Raw genomic sequence first — 21559 nt, forward strand, 5'->3', positions numbered from 1 at the left:
ACATCGCTGGTATTCTGCCAGTACCTTAGAAAAAAAGTAATTAAATTAAATTAAAAACACCTAAGTGTGTGTGTGTGTGTGTGTGTGTGTGTGTGTGTGTGTGTGTGTGTGTGTGTGTGTACTTAACACATTGCGGGTTCGACTACTTGCTATTTATGTAGTTACCTGTACTACCTATAGGTAACTTTGAAGGTGGGACAGCGGAAAACTTGGAAATCCTTCCTATGTTTTGAAGAAGCTTGGTTACGTAGATATTCCGAGTGTAAATGTTTAATTGGTTGGTTACGGTTACAAGGGGTAGGTACTAATACTAAATGCACATATAATTCTATTTTTTCATTTTCATAATTTATGATCCTTACATTTGATATATCAAATATCGAATGGAAAAAAAACATCAAAGAATTATAAGTAAAACAAATATTAATACATGTGAAATACAAAGTAATTAATTAATTAAGTATAACAAAAATAATGAAACCTTATACATACAATAAAGTTTAGTTATGAAATGCCTAGAACACTAATGAGTTCTCAATTTAGGATGCAGTTCATTAGTCTTATTACACTAAATTTATCTCATCAAAACTAGCTGCAAACACGAAGTGATTAATTTTTTACTTGTGTTTTTACTAATATCGGGCTACTATATTGTTGACATTAAGAAAATGTTTTCAAAAACAAATTATGGTCCAAAAATAGACGGCAAGTAAACTTCACACTCACTTTTTAAAGAGATCATTTTCTGAATGCATAATTATGTAATCATCGAGGCAAATGTTGTAGGTATTTGTTTCATAAGACCTAGCTATGTTTTCAATGATGCTAGTATTAACTTAGCACTTAGGTGATCCATTAAGACCAGCTTAATCTTAATGGAAGTCTATGTAGGTAACATTAATTTAATGTTATCTTAATCACTATAGTAATTCAGTCACGAAAATATTATAAAATAAACATGCAATTGATAATTATCATAAGTTATGCTTTAGGTAATTAACTAAGAATACGAATTACGACGAAATATGTTAGTGATTTCGGGTCGCAATCCCATAGTAAAAGTTGCTGAACTTGGCTTGTAATTTAACCCCGTAAATTATTTCAGGTAACTTCCAAACATTCTGTACCTATATTCAATCAGAACTTACATAACCCAGCCTATTCTAGTAATTTTATTTATTATTATTCATTTGGTTTTGAGATGACTTTGAAATTGCTCATGATTGGTGGAAAATGTTCTCGTATATGTCGTGACTTCGTGAGTGAAATGTTTGATTCTATATACTCGTATTTTTAAAGCTACTTGCAATGAATATGAATAAATATTGAAGGAGTAATAAGTTAACAATTGATATTCTGAACGCAATCTTATTTACAGCGGTGTAGATGCAAAGGAGTTCCCTCATAATCGTAACCTTGGAGATTCGCAAATCGCAATACGTTTTCGTTTCCATATCGTACGTACACATTGAATAGGTACCTACTGTTCACATAGCAAGGGTGCCCAGCCAACATACCAATAGTTTACATTTCATAGGGAACGAATCACAGCCAACATGCGAACTAAACGGTCACACTCGCATTAATCTACAAGAGATATATCCATGTCGTACGTAACATTGAAAACAGAGGTACCTACTGTTCAAATCATAGCAAGATGTCAAAGTGCGAATCCATTTCAACATTTCTCAATAGTTTCAGTCAATCATCCCTGACTCTGGAACGAAAATCACAAACATGCGAACTAAACGTCATGCCTCGTTATGTCAATTTCACTAGATTTGTTTAGTTTCTAAAATCTCTATAAGTTGAAACGTACTCAAAAGGGGTAATTTATTGGGGTGTAAATATTTAATCACAGAACTGAATATTGATATTTAATTATTTACTTACAATAAACAACGTTCGTCTGTTTCTAAAATCTCCATCGAGACTGCAAGTGGGGTAATTGGAATTTACAATCCATGAAACCTTTGTGCGACGACCATTTTGTAGAACTTATCACAGTCCAAGTCAATAAAGTTTACAAATAGATCTTTGACTAGACATTAACAAACAACACAGTTTAAAATGAGTTATTAGTGCTTACTAGTAGGTCGGTAAGAAAATTGCCACTAATTTAAAAACCTTGTCAATATAAATAGAATTATTAAAAATATTAACTCTCGTTCAGATGTTTCTCTTTACATAAAGGTAACCATCATTTTCAATCATTTTTTTTTAATTATCAGAAAGATACACATGGTAGGTAAATGTTATACAAATGACAAGAATTACTTCCGCTGATTGCCCACGTTCGCTTTAATTTGAGGACATTACTTGCGTTTTCTACAAAACCAATTAATTACAACTGAGAGCTGTCACAGTTTGCTAGACAACACAGATTCTTGTATATTTATTTATTTATTTATACATACCGACGATCTCGGAAACCGCTCTAACGATTTCGCTGAAATTTATTATGTGGGGGTTTTCGGAGGTGAAAAATCGATCTAACTTATCCTTAGGTCTCGGAAAACGCGAATTTTCGTTTTCATGCGTTTTTCTTCGCGCGCCATCTCGTGTGCAGTAGATGTATTGTTAAGACAGAATTATTTCGGTCGATGTAAGTACTATTTATTATAAAGACTAGATGGCGACACAGATCAAGGCGTCGCATACGAAACAACAAACATTAGGTAACTTATAATTCGCGGGCGAGGTGTTATAATATTTTCAAGTCTTTTTATATTAATGAAAAGAATACTTAACACGAATAGAAAAATTCACTATTTGAGCTTTTGTGGTGTAACGCGCTCCATCTCGTGTGGAGTAGTTGTATTGTTAAGACAGAATTCTTTCGGTCGATGTAAGTACTATTTATGAGAAAACTAGATGGCGACACAGGTCAAGGATACAAAATAACAAACATTGACTAACTTATGAATTTTATGATTCGCGGGTGAAAACACTTACGTATTCATTAAGTGTTTAAATTATTATTACGAATTTTAAGCTTCTTGTATTATCTCAGTACTATTTTAAAACTCAATACTTCAAACAGATGTGCTATTACATTCTAGAATTATCCGGAAATAATAGGCACATACCGCCATCTCTATTTGAGCTTTCGTGGCAAAACGCGCGCCATCTCGTGTGGAGTAGTTGAGTTGTTAAGACAGAATTCTTTCGCTCGATGTAAGTACTATTTATGATAAAACTAGATGGCGACACAGGTCAAGGATACGAAACAACAAACATTGACTAACTTATGAATCTTATGACACGGTGTTTTCAGTCAAATGAAATAGTAAATCCGATGTACTTTGTATATGTTTAGGAAAATTAACGATAGAGGGCGTGAAAAACAATTTTATGCCGTAGTGCAAGTTGTTCGCTAGATGTCACTGTTACCCCCGCAAACTGGGTAATGATTGTTATCGTAAAATGTATAAGTATTTTTTGATGTCCAAAATTTTCGCTAGATGTCGCTGTACCACCCGCAAACTAGCGAACGGCATTCTATGGCCAATTACATGTATTAAATTGTAAATTTTGTTACTGTCCTGTTTTATTGGCAAATAAGTTAGCGTTCAAATATTTATTAATTAATGTGACTGGTAGATGAAGGACCTATTTAGAAATCTTGCCATAAATATGTGGCGTTCCACGTTTAAGAGGGTCCACATCAAAGAATATAATACTCACTAGGAGATCCACATGCTTTATACTTTATGTTCTTAAATCCTTTAGGCATGGAAAGTCACATGAAAAGTTGTCGTAACTTAATAATAGATGGCGCTTCATTCGAAAATCTTGACTGATAACTCTATACCATACTATCACAGAATATATAACAGTACAAGTACAGAAGGCTCACTCCTTTGAAGTTCACAAAACGCCGCCATTCTAAATTATTACCTACATTAACAAACGGACCGCACGCGTGCAGACGACATTGAATTCTATTGCGCCGCGCGAAAGTCGTCGCCACTGAATGGGCCGCGAACTCGCGGCCGCCGGCATGTACTTGTAGCGCGGTGAAAGGATCGCGGAGTGAGCCGCCCCTGATACTATTCAATATACTCTATGTCTTATGATTCTCGGGTGATAAAACTTACGTATTCATTAAGTGTTTTAATTATTATTACGAATTTTAAGCTTCTTCCGTTATCTCAGTATTATTTATTTTAAAACTCAATACTTCAAACAGAAGTGCTATTATGCGTTATGTTGATTGTGTAAACTGTCAGATGTTTAAAGTAAAATAAAGTACCTATACAACTATAGTGTATCAATTATTTGTTTATTTAAGTGATTTACTGTTGATTTTTTCATACAAATTTGTTTGGAAGTGGTAAGTCTGTCATGTAAAAAACACAAGAAGTATTATAAAATAGAACATAGACAACACAGGCTGCTTTTGTCACCTGTCTACTGAAATCTGAAGTAATACAAGAACCGAGAAGGGCGTCGCGCCGGGCTTATTTATTAGGTCTTACTACTGACACTCGGGCTCATTAAACTTAATTTGAGCTCAGCTCACGTAATGTGATAAAGCAAAGAGCTTACTTTAGAAATGATATCATGAGCGTAGCAGCTCTGACCATAATCTAGGGATTGCAGTACCGGTACTGTTTTAAAGAACCGGGATTTTCGGTACCGAAGCAATGTGGAACCGGGATTTCCCGGGATTTTCGGTACTTTCGGGACTGGTTTAATTATTTCGCTTTCTCAAATAAAACAAATTTTTTTTAGGATTTTAAGTCTTTTATTATATTATTACTATAACCGAGCCGCCCCGGCTACGCTCGGCGTATTATTTTATCTGTCTTTTTTATTACTTATTATAAATCGGAATTCGGGTGTGAACAAGCAAAAAATTGTGAGAATTCCGCCTAAACCTGATCTGGCAACCATAGGCACAAATGGTTACTGTTGCAATACATTGCTCCGATTAAGTGATCTGCCATTACTGAGCTGTTTAATCGCTTAGTAAAAGAAATACGACAAATACTACTACAGAAATATAATAACTGATTATAGACCGGCAGTAAAACCTCACAAAATTCCCCAAACACGTCATTTGAAGCAAAGGATGTAAATTAAAGGAAACATAACATTATTTCTTGCTAGAGAGAACGTTCTCGAGAAAATTGGTAATTTTGTGGAAATTTCTTTGGAATACCGCAATACCTCATTACAATATAAACGTTTTTTTTAAAGTTAACATGTTTATAGCAGTTATCCTTAAAAGTTAGACATAAACCTAAATTTTTTTCTAGACCTACATATGTATATGTATAAGAGGAAGAGGTACAATTCCACCATACATTATTTTGTTATTATGTTGATCGGTATGGGCAGGGCTTTTGATTGGCTGTTAATCAGCGTCATTTAAGTCATTTTTACCGACTTGATTAGCACATATCGTCATGTTTTAATCAATTTAGGGCCAGTTGCATCAACCACATTTGGCAGACACATCATCGTCACGCAGCAGACTTCTATGGAACTTCCCATACAATAAAATTTAACGAACGCTTTAACGGTGACAGACGGTTTGGTGCAACCGACCCTTATAATAACATAGGTGGAAAACGTATGAAAATCCGTTTAGTAGTTTTTGAGTCTATCGCAAAATTAGTGAACACACAGACATACGCGTACAGAAATGAGTCAAATGAGAAATAAGATTGAGAGAGAAAAAATAAATACACAAATTAATATAACAAACCTTCACCAAAAATACAAAACTCCACTACCGACTAGCGGGACTAGCTAGGGTATCACGGTGGTTACGGCAACCAATATGCCACTGCCACCCACTATTAAATATTAGAACGCGCGTGTTACTGTACCTACGCCTATTTTTTAACTGTATAAATAATATAAACAGAAATAAATAAATTTTGTAGCAAAAAAGTCACTAAAAAGTATTTCCCGAAAGTACCGAAAGTACCGGGATTTTTCAACCTGATTTCCCGGTTCTTTGCTTGGCCAAAAATCCCGGGAATTCCCGGTACTTTCGGTACCGGTATTTCCCGGGAGCAAACCCTAACCATATCAATGAATCCTCCTTTAGTAAGTAGAAGTCTATGATATGAGACAGTGAGACAACTAATACATTATGAGAGAACTATACATTATTTGTTACGCACAGACTTCAAAGCACTAAACTGAGGTCGATAGGAGACATCTATACTATACTTTTGTATTTTGTATATCTATAGTTCTGATCATTAAAACAGCTCAAAATTGCGGTTTTGATTTAATCTAATGAACCTACTCCATACTAATATGATAAATGGGAAAGTGTGTGTGTCTGTTTGTTTGTCCGTTTTTCACGACAAAACGGAGCGACGAATCGACGTGATTTTTAGATGGAGATAGTTGAAGGGATGGAGAGTGACATAGGCTACTTTTTGTCTCTTTCTAACGCGAGCAAAGCCGCAGGCAAAAGCTAGTAAAACATATCAGTAGCATAACCTATAGGTACATATTTACGGGTAAAACTCGTGGTTCAAAGAAACTGAAAAGCGCAAGAGGTAATCGACTAGAAAACTCCGGCACTTCTATTTGCCGCACCGTCACACATGTTCGCGTTCAATCAAACATTTTATAATCCGCATTATATTAGAAGGTCTGTTCTAATATTATATGTTATTGCTTTATCTGAAATTCATGCATTATTGAATTTTGGTTAAAGGTTAGGCTTTTTGGGCTTCGTCGGACAGACTTTAGAGCCACAGATAAAACGTACTTTTTAGGGTTCCGTACCAAAAAGGTACAACAGGAACCTTTATGGTGCGACTCTGTCCGTCTGTCACATTGTTAAATATCTCGAGAACTACTTATGCTATCAATATGAAATTTGGAATAGTTATAAATATTGTGAACCTCTACAAGTTAAAAGTTTATTTTATTTTATTAATTAATATAAATGATAGAAAATGGCCAAAATGAAAGGGGGGCAAACTGAAAATTTCAAGTAACTAGGTCAAGTGGGGTATCGTTAGAAAGAGCTCAAATTGAACTTATCAAAACTATTTTTTATAATTTTTTGGTTGTGGAAAAAAAATGTTTTTTGAAAGAAAATGTAAAAAAAAATACGGTCCTTTGGTACCTTTTTGGTACGTAACCCTAAAAATATGTACTACACTAGATTAAACTACCTACCTACTTGCTATTACTTTTATAAAAAACATTTTGATACCTCAAAAAAACCTCTATTTTTATGGATGATTATAAAATAAATATAAGTCAGTTAAATACATAAATCTGTTCGGAAATTAGGAGTCTTAATTTTATGTACTTATTACTTTACACCCAAAATTACACGCATCATCATAACATATTGAATGTAACGATCTATGCTACGTAAGATATTCAGAAAAGTTGGTAGAAAATGTGGAATGTTTTCCTTATTGCATGAATGTTTTGTAAAATTTGACGGTTTATAAATATTAGTAGGTAGGCATTCCCAATAGCCTCAATAAAACCTACCTAAAGTTTTTAAACTAGCTTGCAACGCCACAAGTGAATAGTTATATACCTACTTACTACTAGATTGTAGATAGTAGCCACCAAATTAATAAGCTACCTCTATAAGCTACTTTGTATGCGCGCTGTATAACGTGCAAAAATATTTCATTGTCTCGATAAATGGACACCTAAGCCATGGATTGAAATTTTAAACTCGCCAACGTAGACCTCTGGAATTTAAACGAGCCATTGCTAAATTCGGTATGGCGATTTTAATTAAGTTCAATAACCTACATCAACAAGATAAAATACTGAAATTGTTTAACTCGAACCAGAGGGCCCTGTGGCATCATCAATGGCCGTATCGATAACCGGAACAAAATGTATCTAAATTATCATTAGATAATTCCTGTTTTAGTACTAAAACAAATTGTTTATTTCACAATGTAAAATGTGAAAAGTACTAGCGCATTTTGGCCAGTAGTCATAAGCAGAGTTTGGCGCTGTGGTTTATAACGCCGCTTACTGACTGAGTGTAGTACTAGTATGGTCTGGGTTCGATTCTGGCCTGAGGAATATTTTTTTGGTTTTTTTTTTTTCAAAACCGATAGTTTAGTTTTTACATTATAAAGGTTTATATCTCCCGTTTACAATATTTATGGCAAGATTTATTGTTTTGTATGTTTTTCCTGATGTAAATTAATTGTAGGTTCACATAAAAAGTATCTTTTGTTTGCAATAAAACAGAACGCGTAGCAATAAATATAGGTACCTATTATAAATATTCACTTAAGCTAATGCATGTGCCTTGTGTTTGGGGTTGCGTTGCGACTTGCGAGTTGCGAGGTAGGTAGTCCGCAGCGCCGAGCCGGCGAAAGACTGCATACAGGCAGACTGCATATTTAGCACGCACAGTACAACTCAAGTACCTATAAGTTACATTTTGAATAACGAGACATTTTAAAATTATATGATAATTATTACGATCAAAGATTCGACCTACCATAGAAACGTTGAATTTTGTTACAAATATCATACAGGGAACCAAACTATACAGGCAGTAATTTTTATAACAAGCAATATTTTCTGCACATGGGCTGCCGGCTGGCTGTGTGAAAAAAAGAATAGAACATCAAAATTCATCATCAATTTTGTTTATTACTTATGTACATTTTAAATCTTCGATTCTGTCTTCAAAACACTCTTCTCTCTCTAACGCTCCTCTATCACGAGGCTATTCAAATGAAGCGCCACTGACGGGTCTCTATTGGTTCCCATAATTTTTTAAGTCCGATTTTTACTATCCATAACGTTTTCCGTCATAATTTTTCTTAGTCATATTATCACTAGTCATAAAATTAAACGTCAGAAATTGTAGTTCTGATTTTTGAAAGTCATAAGTATTGTTAGTCATAAAATTTATTAGCCCTAATAATCAAAGTCCATAGATGTACAAATCCATAATGTTGAAGGAAATAAACTTATTCGGAATAATTGATCTAAGGATTTATCACAAGTCATAACGATTAATAACCGGGTTACCCTCATCTGGTAGAATAATTTTAGTCCGAAACACACTTCGCATAACATGTTTCGCAGAAACACTTTCAGTCGAATGGTAATTTTGCAGAAAATTTAGTTGGCATTATTACTACCATGCATAAGACACATTTGGCAGAATATTGTTTTACAGAACATTACTTTGGTCGACTTTGATTTAGCATAATTGTATGTACCATAATAATCTTATAGCATAATATTACATTAGCAGAATTATTACACGCTATCATAAGAGAAAAACTGCCCCAGAGTCACCGTTAGGTACGACGACGAGCGAAGCGAGGAGGAGTGTTAGGTATCTTGCATCCCCAACACATCCAACTCGCTATCAAATAGCAAATTGCAACTTTGTGCCACCTAAATATTATGCACAAATATTATCTGCAAAAGCAAATGTTCGACTAGAAGACTATTATGGTCATCAACATTATGACAACAGATGATTCGGTATTACAAAAATCTGCGAAATGATTTATGCCAAAGCATATTCTGCGTAAGGTGTTTCTGCCAAACATGACTTCTGCCAAGAACTATTATACGAATCAAATATATGCGTAAAAAGTTTCTGCCAGATAATAGTGAACCTTAATAACCATGTGTTTCTTCACTAATAGCATTAAATGGTTCTCTATTGTTTCCCATAAAAAATATTATCTGCAAAAGCAAATGTTCGACTAGAAGACTATTATGGTCATCAACATTATGACAACAGATGATTCGGTATTACAAAAATCTGCGAAATGATTTATGCCAAAGCATATTCTGCGTAAGGTGTTTCTGCCAAACATGACTTCTGCCAAGAACTATTATACGAATCAAATATATGCGTAAAAAGTTTCTGCCAGATAATAGTGAACCTTAATAACCATGTGTTTCTTCACTAATAGCATTAAATGGTTCTCTATTGTTTCCCATAAAAAATGTTGCAATGTTTTTTTCGTCTGCATTTTCGAAACTTGTAATTTGGCTTACTAACTTCCTCAGTGTTTATTAAATTTTCATGGCACTTATTAAACCATTTGGTCTCGCCAAGGAGCCGACGTTGACAATTTCTATATCCGCTTTTAAGGACAAAATATAACTAGCAAAAGGAAACTAACTACACGAGGTAAAGGGTTACTTTTTGAAACAATTTTGTTCCGCCAATAAACCGACGGAGCCCCGCTACGCGGGCCTCCTATTTCCGCTCTAAGGTAACTAACGAACCTACACGAGGAAAAGGGTTATTTTTAAGACAATTTAGTTCCACCAATGAGTAGACGGAGCCCCGCTACTCGGGGCTCCTATTTCCGCTCTAAGGAATCAAAGGAAACTAACAACCTACCCGAAGAATAGGGTTACTATATTTTTTTCTGTGTAATTATATGTATGTCTGAAATATAATATACTTTAGGAATTTTAGACATTAAATCTATATGCAGAAAAATCAGTAGGGCTTCAAAATATATGCCTAATAATATTTCTGAATAATTATTGTTATACTTTTCAATTTTATACTCATCAACTTTATGACTTTTGAGATTATGATATCCAATATTATGGTTTGTTATTGTTAGAACCATGAAACGTTATTCGTAACAAAAATTATGACTAGTGATGTTTATGACCACAAAATATGTGAATAACAACTTCTGACTAACGAAATTATGAACAATAAGTTTATGGGAAAGAAAGGGATCCCGCCACTGACATGTGTGCTTAGTCCGCCTGCGCGCGCTATGTATCTGCCCATTACATGAATTTCACATTTTATCTTATTTATATTTTAGCTTTTAGAAGACAAACAAGCGGTGTACACCATTTGAGCGACGACTAACACCAGTACTGGATATTTCACAGAATGACTGATAGGATGCTTGCGAGTATCCATGATAACGCTCGCGCACAAAACATAGAAGGTTTTGAAAGAGATTTCTCAAGGAATTGTATCTAGCATAATGACGAATACATGTATACAGGGTTACGGTGATCGCTTTCCATCAGGCGGACCGTATACCTGTTTGCATATCTTTACGTTTGCTTTTATAAAAAATGATTATACTATTCTACATACGTTTTTTGCGTTGTACTTTCCTCGCTATAAATAGTGGAGGGGAAAAGTTTCGTGTTACAAACGGGTGGAAATGTATTTTACTTTTCGTGTGTTGAAAAACTCGCCAAGTTCAACTTTGCACCCTTGTATAACAAATAACTATTACTTATTAGCTTTTATCTACGCCTTACTTTTATTTGATTCTATTGATGATTTATATTGCTTAAAATTATCAAAATGGGTAGTTATTCGCAGTATCCAATGCCTGGAAAAGGGGTGACACCACCTCCGAACCGAATCAATGTACAATATATTTAATCATGGGATAACGGTAAGCAAAAAAATAACATAGTGCAATACATATTAGGTTTCTTTGAGTTTGAAAGTATTACTTTTTTTTAAATCAATAATACATACTAAAACTATATTACATTTACTGTAATTTTGTTCGTTATACTCACTCCCTCGGCAATAGTTCCGGAGATATGACCTTTGAAAAAAAAAACGAACCACTGTCGACCACTTCACCCTACACACACAGCGCGCACATGCGAGGCGGACGAAGCACAAAGTTCAGTCGCGTACCATCTGAATAGTCTCGTGAGAGAAGAGTGTTTTGGATACAGAATGGAAGGATTAAAGTGTATAAACAAACACGATGTAAAAATTGTTCTTGAATAAATAAACTGAAACTGAAACTATATAAAATTTAACGAAATATAATATTACATTTTCAGGTTCCATTATTTTGTTATAAAAATTACAGCCTGTACAATTTGGCACAATATTTTTAACTAAAAATGAATAATATTTGTGATAAAATTCTATGCTAGGTACCGTATCTTTGATCGTAATAATTATATAATTTTAAAATATTTCGTTATTCTAACGGAAACTACGAACACCTATCTACAAATTTAGATTTTTGTTAGTTGCGGCATACGGTACGTATTATGGTCACGTTATAATATAAAGAATAGTTCAAATTTATTTATATATCACCTTTCCTTGTTACCTATATCATTTCGTGCTATGTGCGCGAAGCCGCGAACTAAAACCTACCTGCAGGGGTTGCAAGGTCAACGACCCCACCCGAGCGCGCGCGCCGGCTCGCAGTAGGTACTGTGGGTACCTAACCAAATCTAACCATGCCTGCGCGCTCGTTTACAAGGCACATGCATTTTAGCTTGTGTGTATTTTATGTATATAAAATAATTATGTATTCATTTTCATATTTATTTATTGCTTTTTTTTACACAGCCAGCACATGTAAACTATACAGGCTTCCTGTATAATATTTGTGATAAAATTCAACGTTTGTATAAACTTTTACATATATAAGTATGAAGCTTCAAATAATTTTCATCAGCGAGAAAATACGAAACAATGAATTTTGCCATAAATATTGTAACCGGGAGATATTAAAACCTTTATAATGTAGAAACTAATCGTTTTTGAAAAAAAAAACACAAAAAGATATCCCACTGCCCGGGCTCGAAACCAGGACCGCATTGATCAGTGAGAGCCGTAAGCGGTGATGAAACCCACACGGCCAAATTCTACTTGCGACTGACGGGCAAAATTCGCCAATACATGTCACATAGTACATTGTGAAATAATTTGTTTTTGTCCTAAAACAGGAATTATGTAATGTACACTCGTAATAATGAAATGATAATTTAATTTCATTTTGTTTCGCTTCTCTATTCTAAGAAAAAAAATGGCTCGGCGTAGCAAATGCACAGCTACGCGAATGCTTCAATTCAACTGGGGCCAAGTACTTCGTGAGCTGCAGACGGGCCAGAATATAGCTGCCTATGATTACAATAGTTTTAACATGTCAGGGCCCCATTTAATAAACAATACAAATTGTAAATTGTAAATTGTACCGACAAGTTACAATTCTACAAGTTTCTGTTCAATAAAAATTACAAGTTACAAATTTGTCATAGTGGAAAATTTACATAATTGTACGATTTAAGCTACAATTCTACATATTTCTGTTCAATAAACATTTTCACTTGACAGGTGATTTTTAACAATTTTGTAAGGAAATGTGCTTTATTGAACACATAATTGTAATTACAAGTTTACATATTATGTAAATTGTAGTACAATTCTGACAGGAGATTAATGCTATGTCAAAACTGGATTTGAAGTGTGCTTAACGATCATCGTACTAAAAAATGGTTCTAACAACTAGTAGTGACAGTAATAGTGACGATAGTGATTATGAATATGTCGTTCCACGTAATCGGCGAGTTTTTCGTGAAAGGATACATTTTACTTTGGAGGTAACGGATTTTACATTCAACGAAAAATTTCGAGTGAGCAAGACTACCGTCGAATATTTACTTTTAAAAATAGGGCATGATCTTCAACGTGACACTAATAGAAATGCAGCCCTTTCACCCACTCAACAGATTTTGTGTGCGTTGCACTGGATGGGCTGTGGCTCTCAATATCATGTGGTAGCAGATGCACATGGAGTATCGAAAGCAACGATACATAACTGCATAAAAAATGTGTCTAAATTATTAGTCAATAAATTATTTGGAGAGGAAGTACGCTGGCCTGCAAATTGTCTCGATGTCCCCAGAATGTTTATGAAATATAATATACCAAGAATAGCAGGCATTGTGGATGGTTCGCTAATTCCAATGGATGCTCCTAGACAAAATGAAGCCGCGTTTGTAGACAGAAATGGCAATCACTCAATAAATATAATGGTGGTATGTGGACCTAATTTGGATTTTTTTTACGCAAGTGCAAGGTGGCCAGGCTCTGTTCATGATGCGAGGGTGCTTAGGTGCTCTTCTTTAGCACGTGAATGGAGAAATGGATGGAGACCATTTCCAAATGCCATAATATTAGGAGACAGCGGTTATGGCTTAACAAAGTGGTTAATGACACCAAATATTCCCATACAAATACCAAGAACTCCGGCGTTAGAGAGATTTTTACGAGCTTTTCGTTCAACAAGGAGAATGATTGAAAATGCATTAGGTATACTTAAAGAAAAATTTCCTTGTCTCAATCATTTAAGATTGCAACCCATTATTGCAAGTAACGTCATATTATCCACCATAGTTTTGCATAATATTGAAAAGCGACTAGGGTCGCAGCATTACACTCCCTACACTGCTGAAGCTAATGCACGTGACGACGAAGTCGCTAATAATAGTGGCGAAGAAGAAGTTTTGGAACAGGAGGCTATTCAAGTTTTGCGGTCTTTAATATTATTGTTTGAATAATACACTTTTACATGTTTTTAAAAATGATGTAATAATAAAAAAATACTATACAAACTAAAGGAAGCTGTTATTTATCGCTACCGACAAAATATCTGCTCCTTTTGCTTGATCTGTCTCTGTGGCGCTGCTGATAACAATCGGAGAAGTAGACTCAACGACAACATTTTGTAGATAAAATGGTAACGTGAAAGGAGATGGTTGCTGTATATTCAACTCCCTTTCCAGTTTTAGTAACTCCAAATCTAACTTATATCGTTCACGCTTTGCAATTTCAAGTTTTTCGTTGGTCAATCTCAGTTCCAATTCCATTTTTTTCGTTTTAAGTTCGATATAAGCTTGACTCTCGTTTGTTTCATTTATAGTCACACTATTGTATCTTTTCCTAATAGGAGGACGAGTGAATTGAGTAGGAGTATTTTGCACCGGTGACTCACACACAACTTTATCCGGTTCTGGTGCGTTGATGGTACTATTTATGGCGGCGGCAGCTGGTTCGTGAATTTGTGCTTGATCTGAACCCGATGATTCCGGCACACAGAGACCTTCTAAGACAGGAGACTCCTTGCCGATTATTTTTAGGACTAGTTCGTCAACATCGTCATATCTGCATTTTTTTCCTCCCGCCGACCCCGTCTGTTGACGATTATCCCTCTTTTCCTTAAAAAAAAAAAAACAATAATTTAATCACAACATAAAAAAAAAACGTTTTTGTTCCTGTGACACCGTTGAAATTGCAGGCATCCATAGACTACGGTAACCACTTGCCATGAAAGGTTGGCAGTATGCTTGTTTATCACAATTATGCGTGCTATTCAAAAAATACATTGCTTTGTTTGATTTCTTAATGAAAATGACACCTCGTTTATCAAAATTAGTTCAGTAGTTTCCACGGTAGAAAGGAATAATCGAATGTAAACATACATACCTACATAATCTACATATACGAGTATTTACCGCTCGAGTACCAATGCCATTTCGAGTCCTACTTAATTTAACAACGATTGCAGTTGTGAATGAACGTATACACACATTATAAACATATTAAGTAAAATTAAATTACTTACGATAGTCCTTTTTCTAAAGTTTTGCCACGTTGTGTCACGTAGGTACTTCCAGTCTTTGTTATAGATACTCAAAGAGTTTAGTTGTTCGGCAATCTCCTTCCACTTCTTTATTTTAATTTCGTGCGTTAATTTTTCACTAAACCGACCGAATAAAGTATCCTTATTTTCGTAAATGAGAGATAGAATTGTAATTTTGTTGTTAATTTCCATACTTGATGATGAACAGTCAAACGGTAAACCAATTTAATATAATAAGATTTCTACCCTCTTTTCATCATCATGTCTACCCTCTTTTATTGAAAACTTGTAGAAAATCTACATTTTATGTAAATTGTAAGTTACCATTACAAATTTGTGACTACAATATTGTCATTGTAAACTACAGGCGTTTTTTACATATTTAAATGTTTATTAAACGGCTTTTACAATGGTTACAATTGTACGTTTTTTAATTGTAGGTTTCTTACATATTTGTAGGTTTTATTAAACAACACTTGTAGCAAAACTTTACAAATATGTCACTTTTTTACAATATTGTTGAATTGTAATGTTTATTAAACGGGGCCCAGGAGGTCCACTTATACTGGAACCGTGTATGTAAGTAGATATGCATTTTACAAATAGCAGCAATAGTTGGTTGTTCATTCTATCATTAAAAATACTGGTGAATTGAACTTCAACTTTTCTCTTGAATGTTCGAGTGATAAAAAATCAAAAGCAATAAAGAGTCAGAGCGAGGGCAAGATTAGGTATGTACACTGTAAGGTAAAATACCCCATAATGGACGGTGATGCCATTATGGACAAAAAAACACAAATCCTTAAAAATAAGTATCTAAAATAAGTTTCTAAAAACTGACGGCTATGTACATAAACTAGAGTTATATATTTTGACAGGCGAATTTTTTTCTTAAACTGTCCATGATTGGGTCCGTCACCTTACATATAAATTTCAAATATACCGGTAATTCTTTTGTCAAACTCTTAGCACGCCCAACGAACACTTTTAACTGCCTGTCGGGGGAAATAATTCGTGTATAAGCGAATTTTGGCATAGTTGTAGAGAATGGTGTTTTAATTCACATACTCAAAGTACTCGGGGGTGGGGGTGGAGATAACGGGTGGAGGGGGGTGTAAAGGTCCCATTTTTTAGTTTTTCGTGAATACCTCTTAAACTGTGTCACGTAGCAAAAAATGTTCTAAGACACAAGTAATCTTCATAAAATTCTCTACAAAAAAAGTATGAACACTTTTTGTCTGGGATCAATAGTTCATGAAATATGGAGGGGAAAAGATGGACAATAATAGTACATTGTGCAACAAGGGGAGGAAGTTGAATAATACTAACGAGAGTAAGTTGGCTTGCCGGAGCGATTTAAGGACTCGAGTTAGTAATATTCATACCCCGAGTTACACACAATGTTTTTCATCAAAAAAGGGACCTTTACACCCCCTCCACCCGTTATCTCCACCCCCACCCTCGAGTACTTTGAGTATGTGGATTAAGACAGCATTCCCTACAATTATACCAAAATTCGCTTATACACGAATTATTTCCGATGAGGTAGGCTTCGTTGAATGTGCTATCTGTAAACGATTGAAACAACAGCATGGTTTTCACATTGCCCTGAGAATCCCTGAATGAGCTCACCGAGCTTCTTCATTACTATTACGTTGTACTCCCCACACAGACCACTTTACGATGGCGGTAAGAGTTACGCTCTTTTCAAGGATCAATTAAGGCGAGTGGGTGTGTTATTATTATTATTGGCGCCCTGCGTGTTCCTTAATGATGAACAATACAAGCTATAATAGTTATTTGTTATACAAGGGGGCAAAGTTGTATTTTAACGCCAAGTGTGGAATTGAAAAACGAGAAAGTAAAAGGATTCTATAGTTGAACCACGAGCGAAGCGAGTGGTTCGAGAATAGAATCCTGAACTTGCGAGTTTTTTAACACACGAGAAGTAAAATACATTTGCACCCGAGTGTAACACAAAACTTTTCCCCTCACTATAGCGAGGAAACTAAACGCAAAAAATGCGTTTATCACTGCTTCCAGTAGTTCCACAGGTGGTAAATCATCTTTATTACTAGATTCACCTACTTTTATAAATTTTAAAGCAGCTAATTTGACTTTATTCAAGGTCAAATTACTTTACCCACTAGTGGATAAAATGCGTTTTTACCCACTGGTATTAAAGGACAAAACACGTGTTTCCGAGCTAGTGAGGGGAAAAGGACAAAACACGTGTTTCCGAGCTAGTGAGGGGAAAATGAAGTAAAAGCCTGTGCATTTCTGTGTCTGCCTGTGTTATTGACCCTGGGTGATTTTGTATAGGTACCTATTAGATTAGGTAGTCAGTTCTGTTTGTCTGTAGGGTGTATGAATATTCTATATTATGACAACACACACTCAGAAATGACATCTGTGCTCAGAAACAACGCGTAATAGCGCCGAGTTTCTGGTAACAAAACACTTTACAGGGTGGGCTTTAGTCCGTACTCCTCGTAGGCGGCTAGGAGGAAATCTCCAGCGTAGCAGAGTCGAGCCATGTTTTCGAATACCGGGCCGGCAGTATCCAATTAGGATTACCTTCACCTCTGACAAAAAAAAATTGCGTACCTATTCAGCAAAAAATAGTTTTCATATATTTTGAATCACATACTCGTAATATCATGTCTTGGGATACGGCAAAATTTTAGTACCCCAGAAATTACATTGCAATTTACATTTCTTTCAGATAACATCGTCCCTATATCTGTCCTTGAACCCGCGCTACTGGCCGCGCTTAGCACCACTTGCGGCTATTTCGGACCTGCTCATGCTGCTCAACTACGTGCTCGACCCCGTGCTGTACGTGCTGATGCGCCGCTCCCGCCCCCGCTGCATGCGGGCGCTGAGCCGAGCTCTGGCGCATTGTTTTAAACGGGTCAGTGTGTTTACTTGACGTTTCCCTTGTACCTTTATGAATAACCGTGCCTGACAGCTCACCACTGCGGGTTATCTTACTACGTTTTCGACATCATGACCTTATCTTCATGATTCGCTCGCAGCCTCGCTGTCTGATGCGAGCTCTAAACCACAATATTTATTCATTGTACCAATCGTTACACACAGACTCGGGTTCACTATGGGACATTTTAGATCTACTCATACAGCAATACTTTGTATGGTAGGTATGTTGATCCGTTGCAATGCTATATGTGTTACCAATTCGGCCCGCAAAAAAACAAGGAAAGACTTATCTGTTGCTTAACCCATTAATTATTGGAAATTCTTGCAGTAGCTGATCTACTAGTAGTTCAATATTTATTTTAAGCATCTCATTGCAATACAATTCTCTATGTTCCCAGAACCATAAAACATCGACGGAGTCGATGAAGACATCGTGCTGCCCGCAGGAGACGCTGCTGGTGAGTGATAGCTCGGGCGCCGAGATGAAGCCGCTGCGAGCCCTGCCGGCGCCCGCTCCAGCGCACTTGCTGGACTGACCGTGGAGCGACCGCCCTCTCTAGACACTTAAGTGCAGTCTTCGACATTGAATAACCCACAGAAAACGCATGACAGTTCGAAGACCTAAACTGATGAGAGTCGCTGCCGGCGTGCACTAACCGCAGTCTTCTGTCTTGAGCGCTCAGTGTTACTAAAACTACGTGAAAAGTGATGATACGATGGAGTGCGTATATGCATACACGGACGTAGTAGTTGAAGTAAATGGCAAGGTTTGTCGTAAAGTGCTGACGCGGTTTAAAATGTGACTATGGTAAATGTATAATTAACTAAGTGTTATGTTGACCTATACGATAAGATAACTATGATGAGCATCAATACCTAAGTAATAACTTAAACGTCTTAAACTATACTTTAGACTTCGGTTTTCCAGACAAAATTGTCTAGAATTAACCTGAGGACTAGGTATAACATAATATACCTACCGTAAATAATGTACATAAAGGACATCGGAAAATGAATAGATTAAACAAGGGTTAAATTAATATTACTACTAAAAAATATATTAACTTAAATAGTAGGTATCGATCGCACAGTAATTTTATGCAAATTGAAAAATACTTACATATAGGTACATACATATACAACCTAATGTGCATAAAGATAGTCTTAGGTTATAGGTTGTATAAAATATCTATAAGTATGATAGGGTGGATCAAATCAGAAAATTATGCACTAATACCCTAAACCAAACGTTGGGTACCTGCATACGTCCAAGTGACAATGTACCTATTATTTAGAAACACAATGTAATATTGAATTGTGAAGAACTAGTCTCAAATTTTACACTTATAGGTATATAGGATGTATAGACGAATCTGATGAATGAGCATATATTACATATGGCATGTAATATTACATAGACTTTTCTGTTTAGTTAACTGTTAAAATCTGCACAAAACGACAGTGCTTATCTTATAGGTACCGTAAACCGTTATTTTAAAATTTAATTTATAACGAATAAATGTAGGTATATAAGAAATATTAATATTATACATCGTGAGGAAACCGGACTAATCCCAATAAGGCCTAGTTACCCTTCGGGTTGAAAGGTCAGATGGCAGTCGCTTTCGTAAAACTGCCTACGCCAAATCTTGGGATTAGTTATTAAAGCGGACCCCAGGTTCCCATGAGCCGTGGCAAATGCCGGGATAACGCAAGGAGGATGATATAAGAAATATTATTTTACCAGGAACCAATTAGGTAATACTTAGATTAGGTAACCAAATAAATGTACCTAGATTTATCGTACGTCCTATTTCGTACAACCTAATGATGTAATTTTAAGTACCTAATCTGTTAAGTATGTGTAAAATATTATACATAAAATATTACTTCCTAAAAAATTACCTACCTAAAAGAGTTGATAATAAATATCTACCTAGTGGGTGAAAAGTATGTGGGCAAAGTCCATATTCGGCCCATCTCTAGTATACAATCTGTCAGTTCAACTGACAGATCTGTCAGATTGAACTGACAGGTTGCATACAAATCCCTAATGGTGTGCCTAAGCCCGCTGTACTAATTAAATAGAAATTTAGTATGCTGCTGATGATGATGATCATAGGGACACTTGTCTATAGAGAAATTGTGAAAACCTGTATAGTTCAGTATTAACGAATATAAAAGAGATGGTAATTATTGGAGTACCTAATTGTATACGAATAGGAATAAACACATTTTTAGGGTGCTCGCCCACGGGTGACAAAGTTGCTCGGCGACTTAAGCCGGGTACTCACTAGCGAGCAGTAACTGTAACCAAATACTATGTAAACTCTACGAGTTAATACGTGCAGCTCGGTGCCAAAGTTGGCAACATGCACACTAGCGCTCCTAGCGGCATGAGTTGATCAAAATAGTTTAGTTTCATACAGCATAAAATTTAAAAAAATTACAAATTCTTATTTTTTTGTTTTATTCCGTCTAAAAATGTTAAAGTAGATCAAGTAATAGCATTTTCTATTTTAATTTACTAAAATAAAAGTCTGAACAACTACTTTGATCAACTCGAACCGCTAGGTGGCGCTAGTAAAATTGTTGCCGCTCAATTGTATGGGAAACGTCAGAAGCTGCACGTATTAACTCTAGAGTTTATATAGTATTTGCTGTAACCGTTGCATGACCTGTTACCAAAAAACATAGTGTGTACGTGGTTCGCGAACCTTCTGCGAGCGGTACGCGTTGCTGCTCGCAGCGAGCCGATGTTTACAACGTACTCATTTCCGAACTTGTAACGTTACAGGTAACCGTAACCGTTATTGTAACCAAAAACATAGTGTGTACGTGGTTTGTGAACCTCCTGCGAGCGGTTTGCGTTGCTGCTCGCAGTGAACCAATGTTTACAACGTACTCATTTCCGAACCTGTAACGTTGCATGTAACCGTAACCGTTAATGTAACCAAAAACATAGTGTGTACTTGGTTCGCGAGCCTGAAACGAACGCAACACAGCGAGCCGATGATTGTCGGTTTTTGCCGCGAATCAAAGGGCGCTTGCAGTGCGCTCGTGGACGTCAAGAAGAGAGGTTGTAACAAGCCGCTGCGAACGTCAGTTTTCATCATGAGTGAATGGTCAGAGGAGAAAATGTCTTCTATTGATAGACGTCTATAGGGAGAAATGGAGAAAAGTGTCCTGTAGAATCCTAAATTTATTGAATATTCGAAATCGGTTGC

At 35.8% G+C, this 21559-nt stretch overlaps 2 protein-coding genes across 2 annotated transcripts in view; one reads left to right on the forward strand and one right to left on the reverse strand.

Moving 5' to 3' along the window:
• Positions 1–19939, forward strand: part of LOC125226607 (prostaglandin E2 receptor EP4 subtype) — a 71655-nt gene extending 51716 nt beyond the window's left edge. Inside the window, exons 6-7 of the mRNA XM_048130640.1 lie at positions 18118–18306; positions 18731–19939. Coding sequence (XP_047986597.1) covers positions 18118–18306; positions 18731–18868 — 327 coding nt within the window. The 3' untranslated portion in view covers positions 18869–19939. The remainder of the gene's footprint in view (positions 1–18117; positions 18307–18730) is intronic.
• LOC125226616 lies at positions 14227–15933 on the reverse strand. The gene is made up of 2 exons (XM_048130651.1): positions 15375–15933; positions 14227–14967 (listed from the first exon to the last, which is right to left on the reverse strand). Exons 1-2 carry the CDS (start codon positions 15582–15584, stop codon positions 14365–14367), a joined length of 813 nt encoding a protein of 270 aa, XP_047986608.1. The 5' UTR covers positions 15585–15933; the 3' UTR covers positions 14227–14364.
• Positions 19940–21559: the final 1620 nt, after the last annotated feature.

Source organism: Leguminivora glycinivorella, chromosome 1 (genome assembly GCF_023078275.1).
Source record: "Leguminivora glycinivorella isolate SPB_JAAS2020 chromosome 1, LegGlyc_1.1, whole genome shotgun sequence".
In the NCBI taxonomy this organism is placed as follows: Eukaryota; Metazoa; Arthropoda; class Insecta; order Lepidoptera; family Tortricidae; genus Leguminivora; species Leguminivora glycinivorella.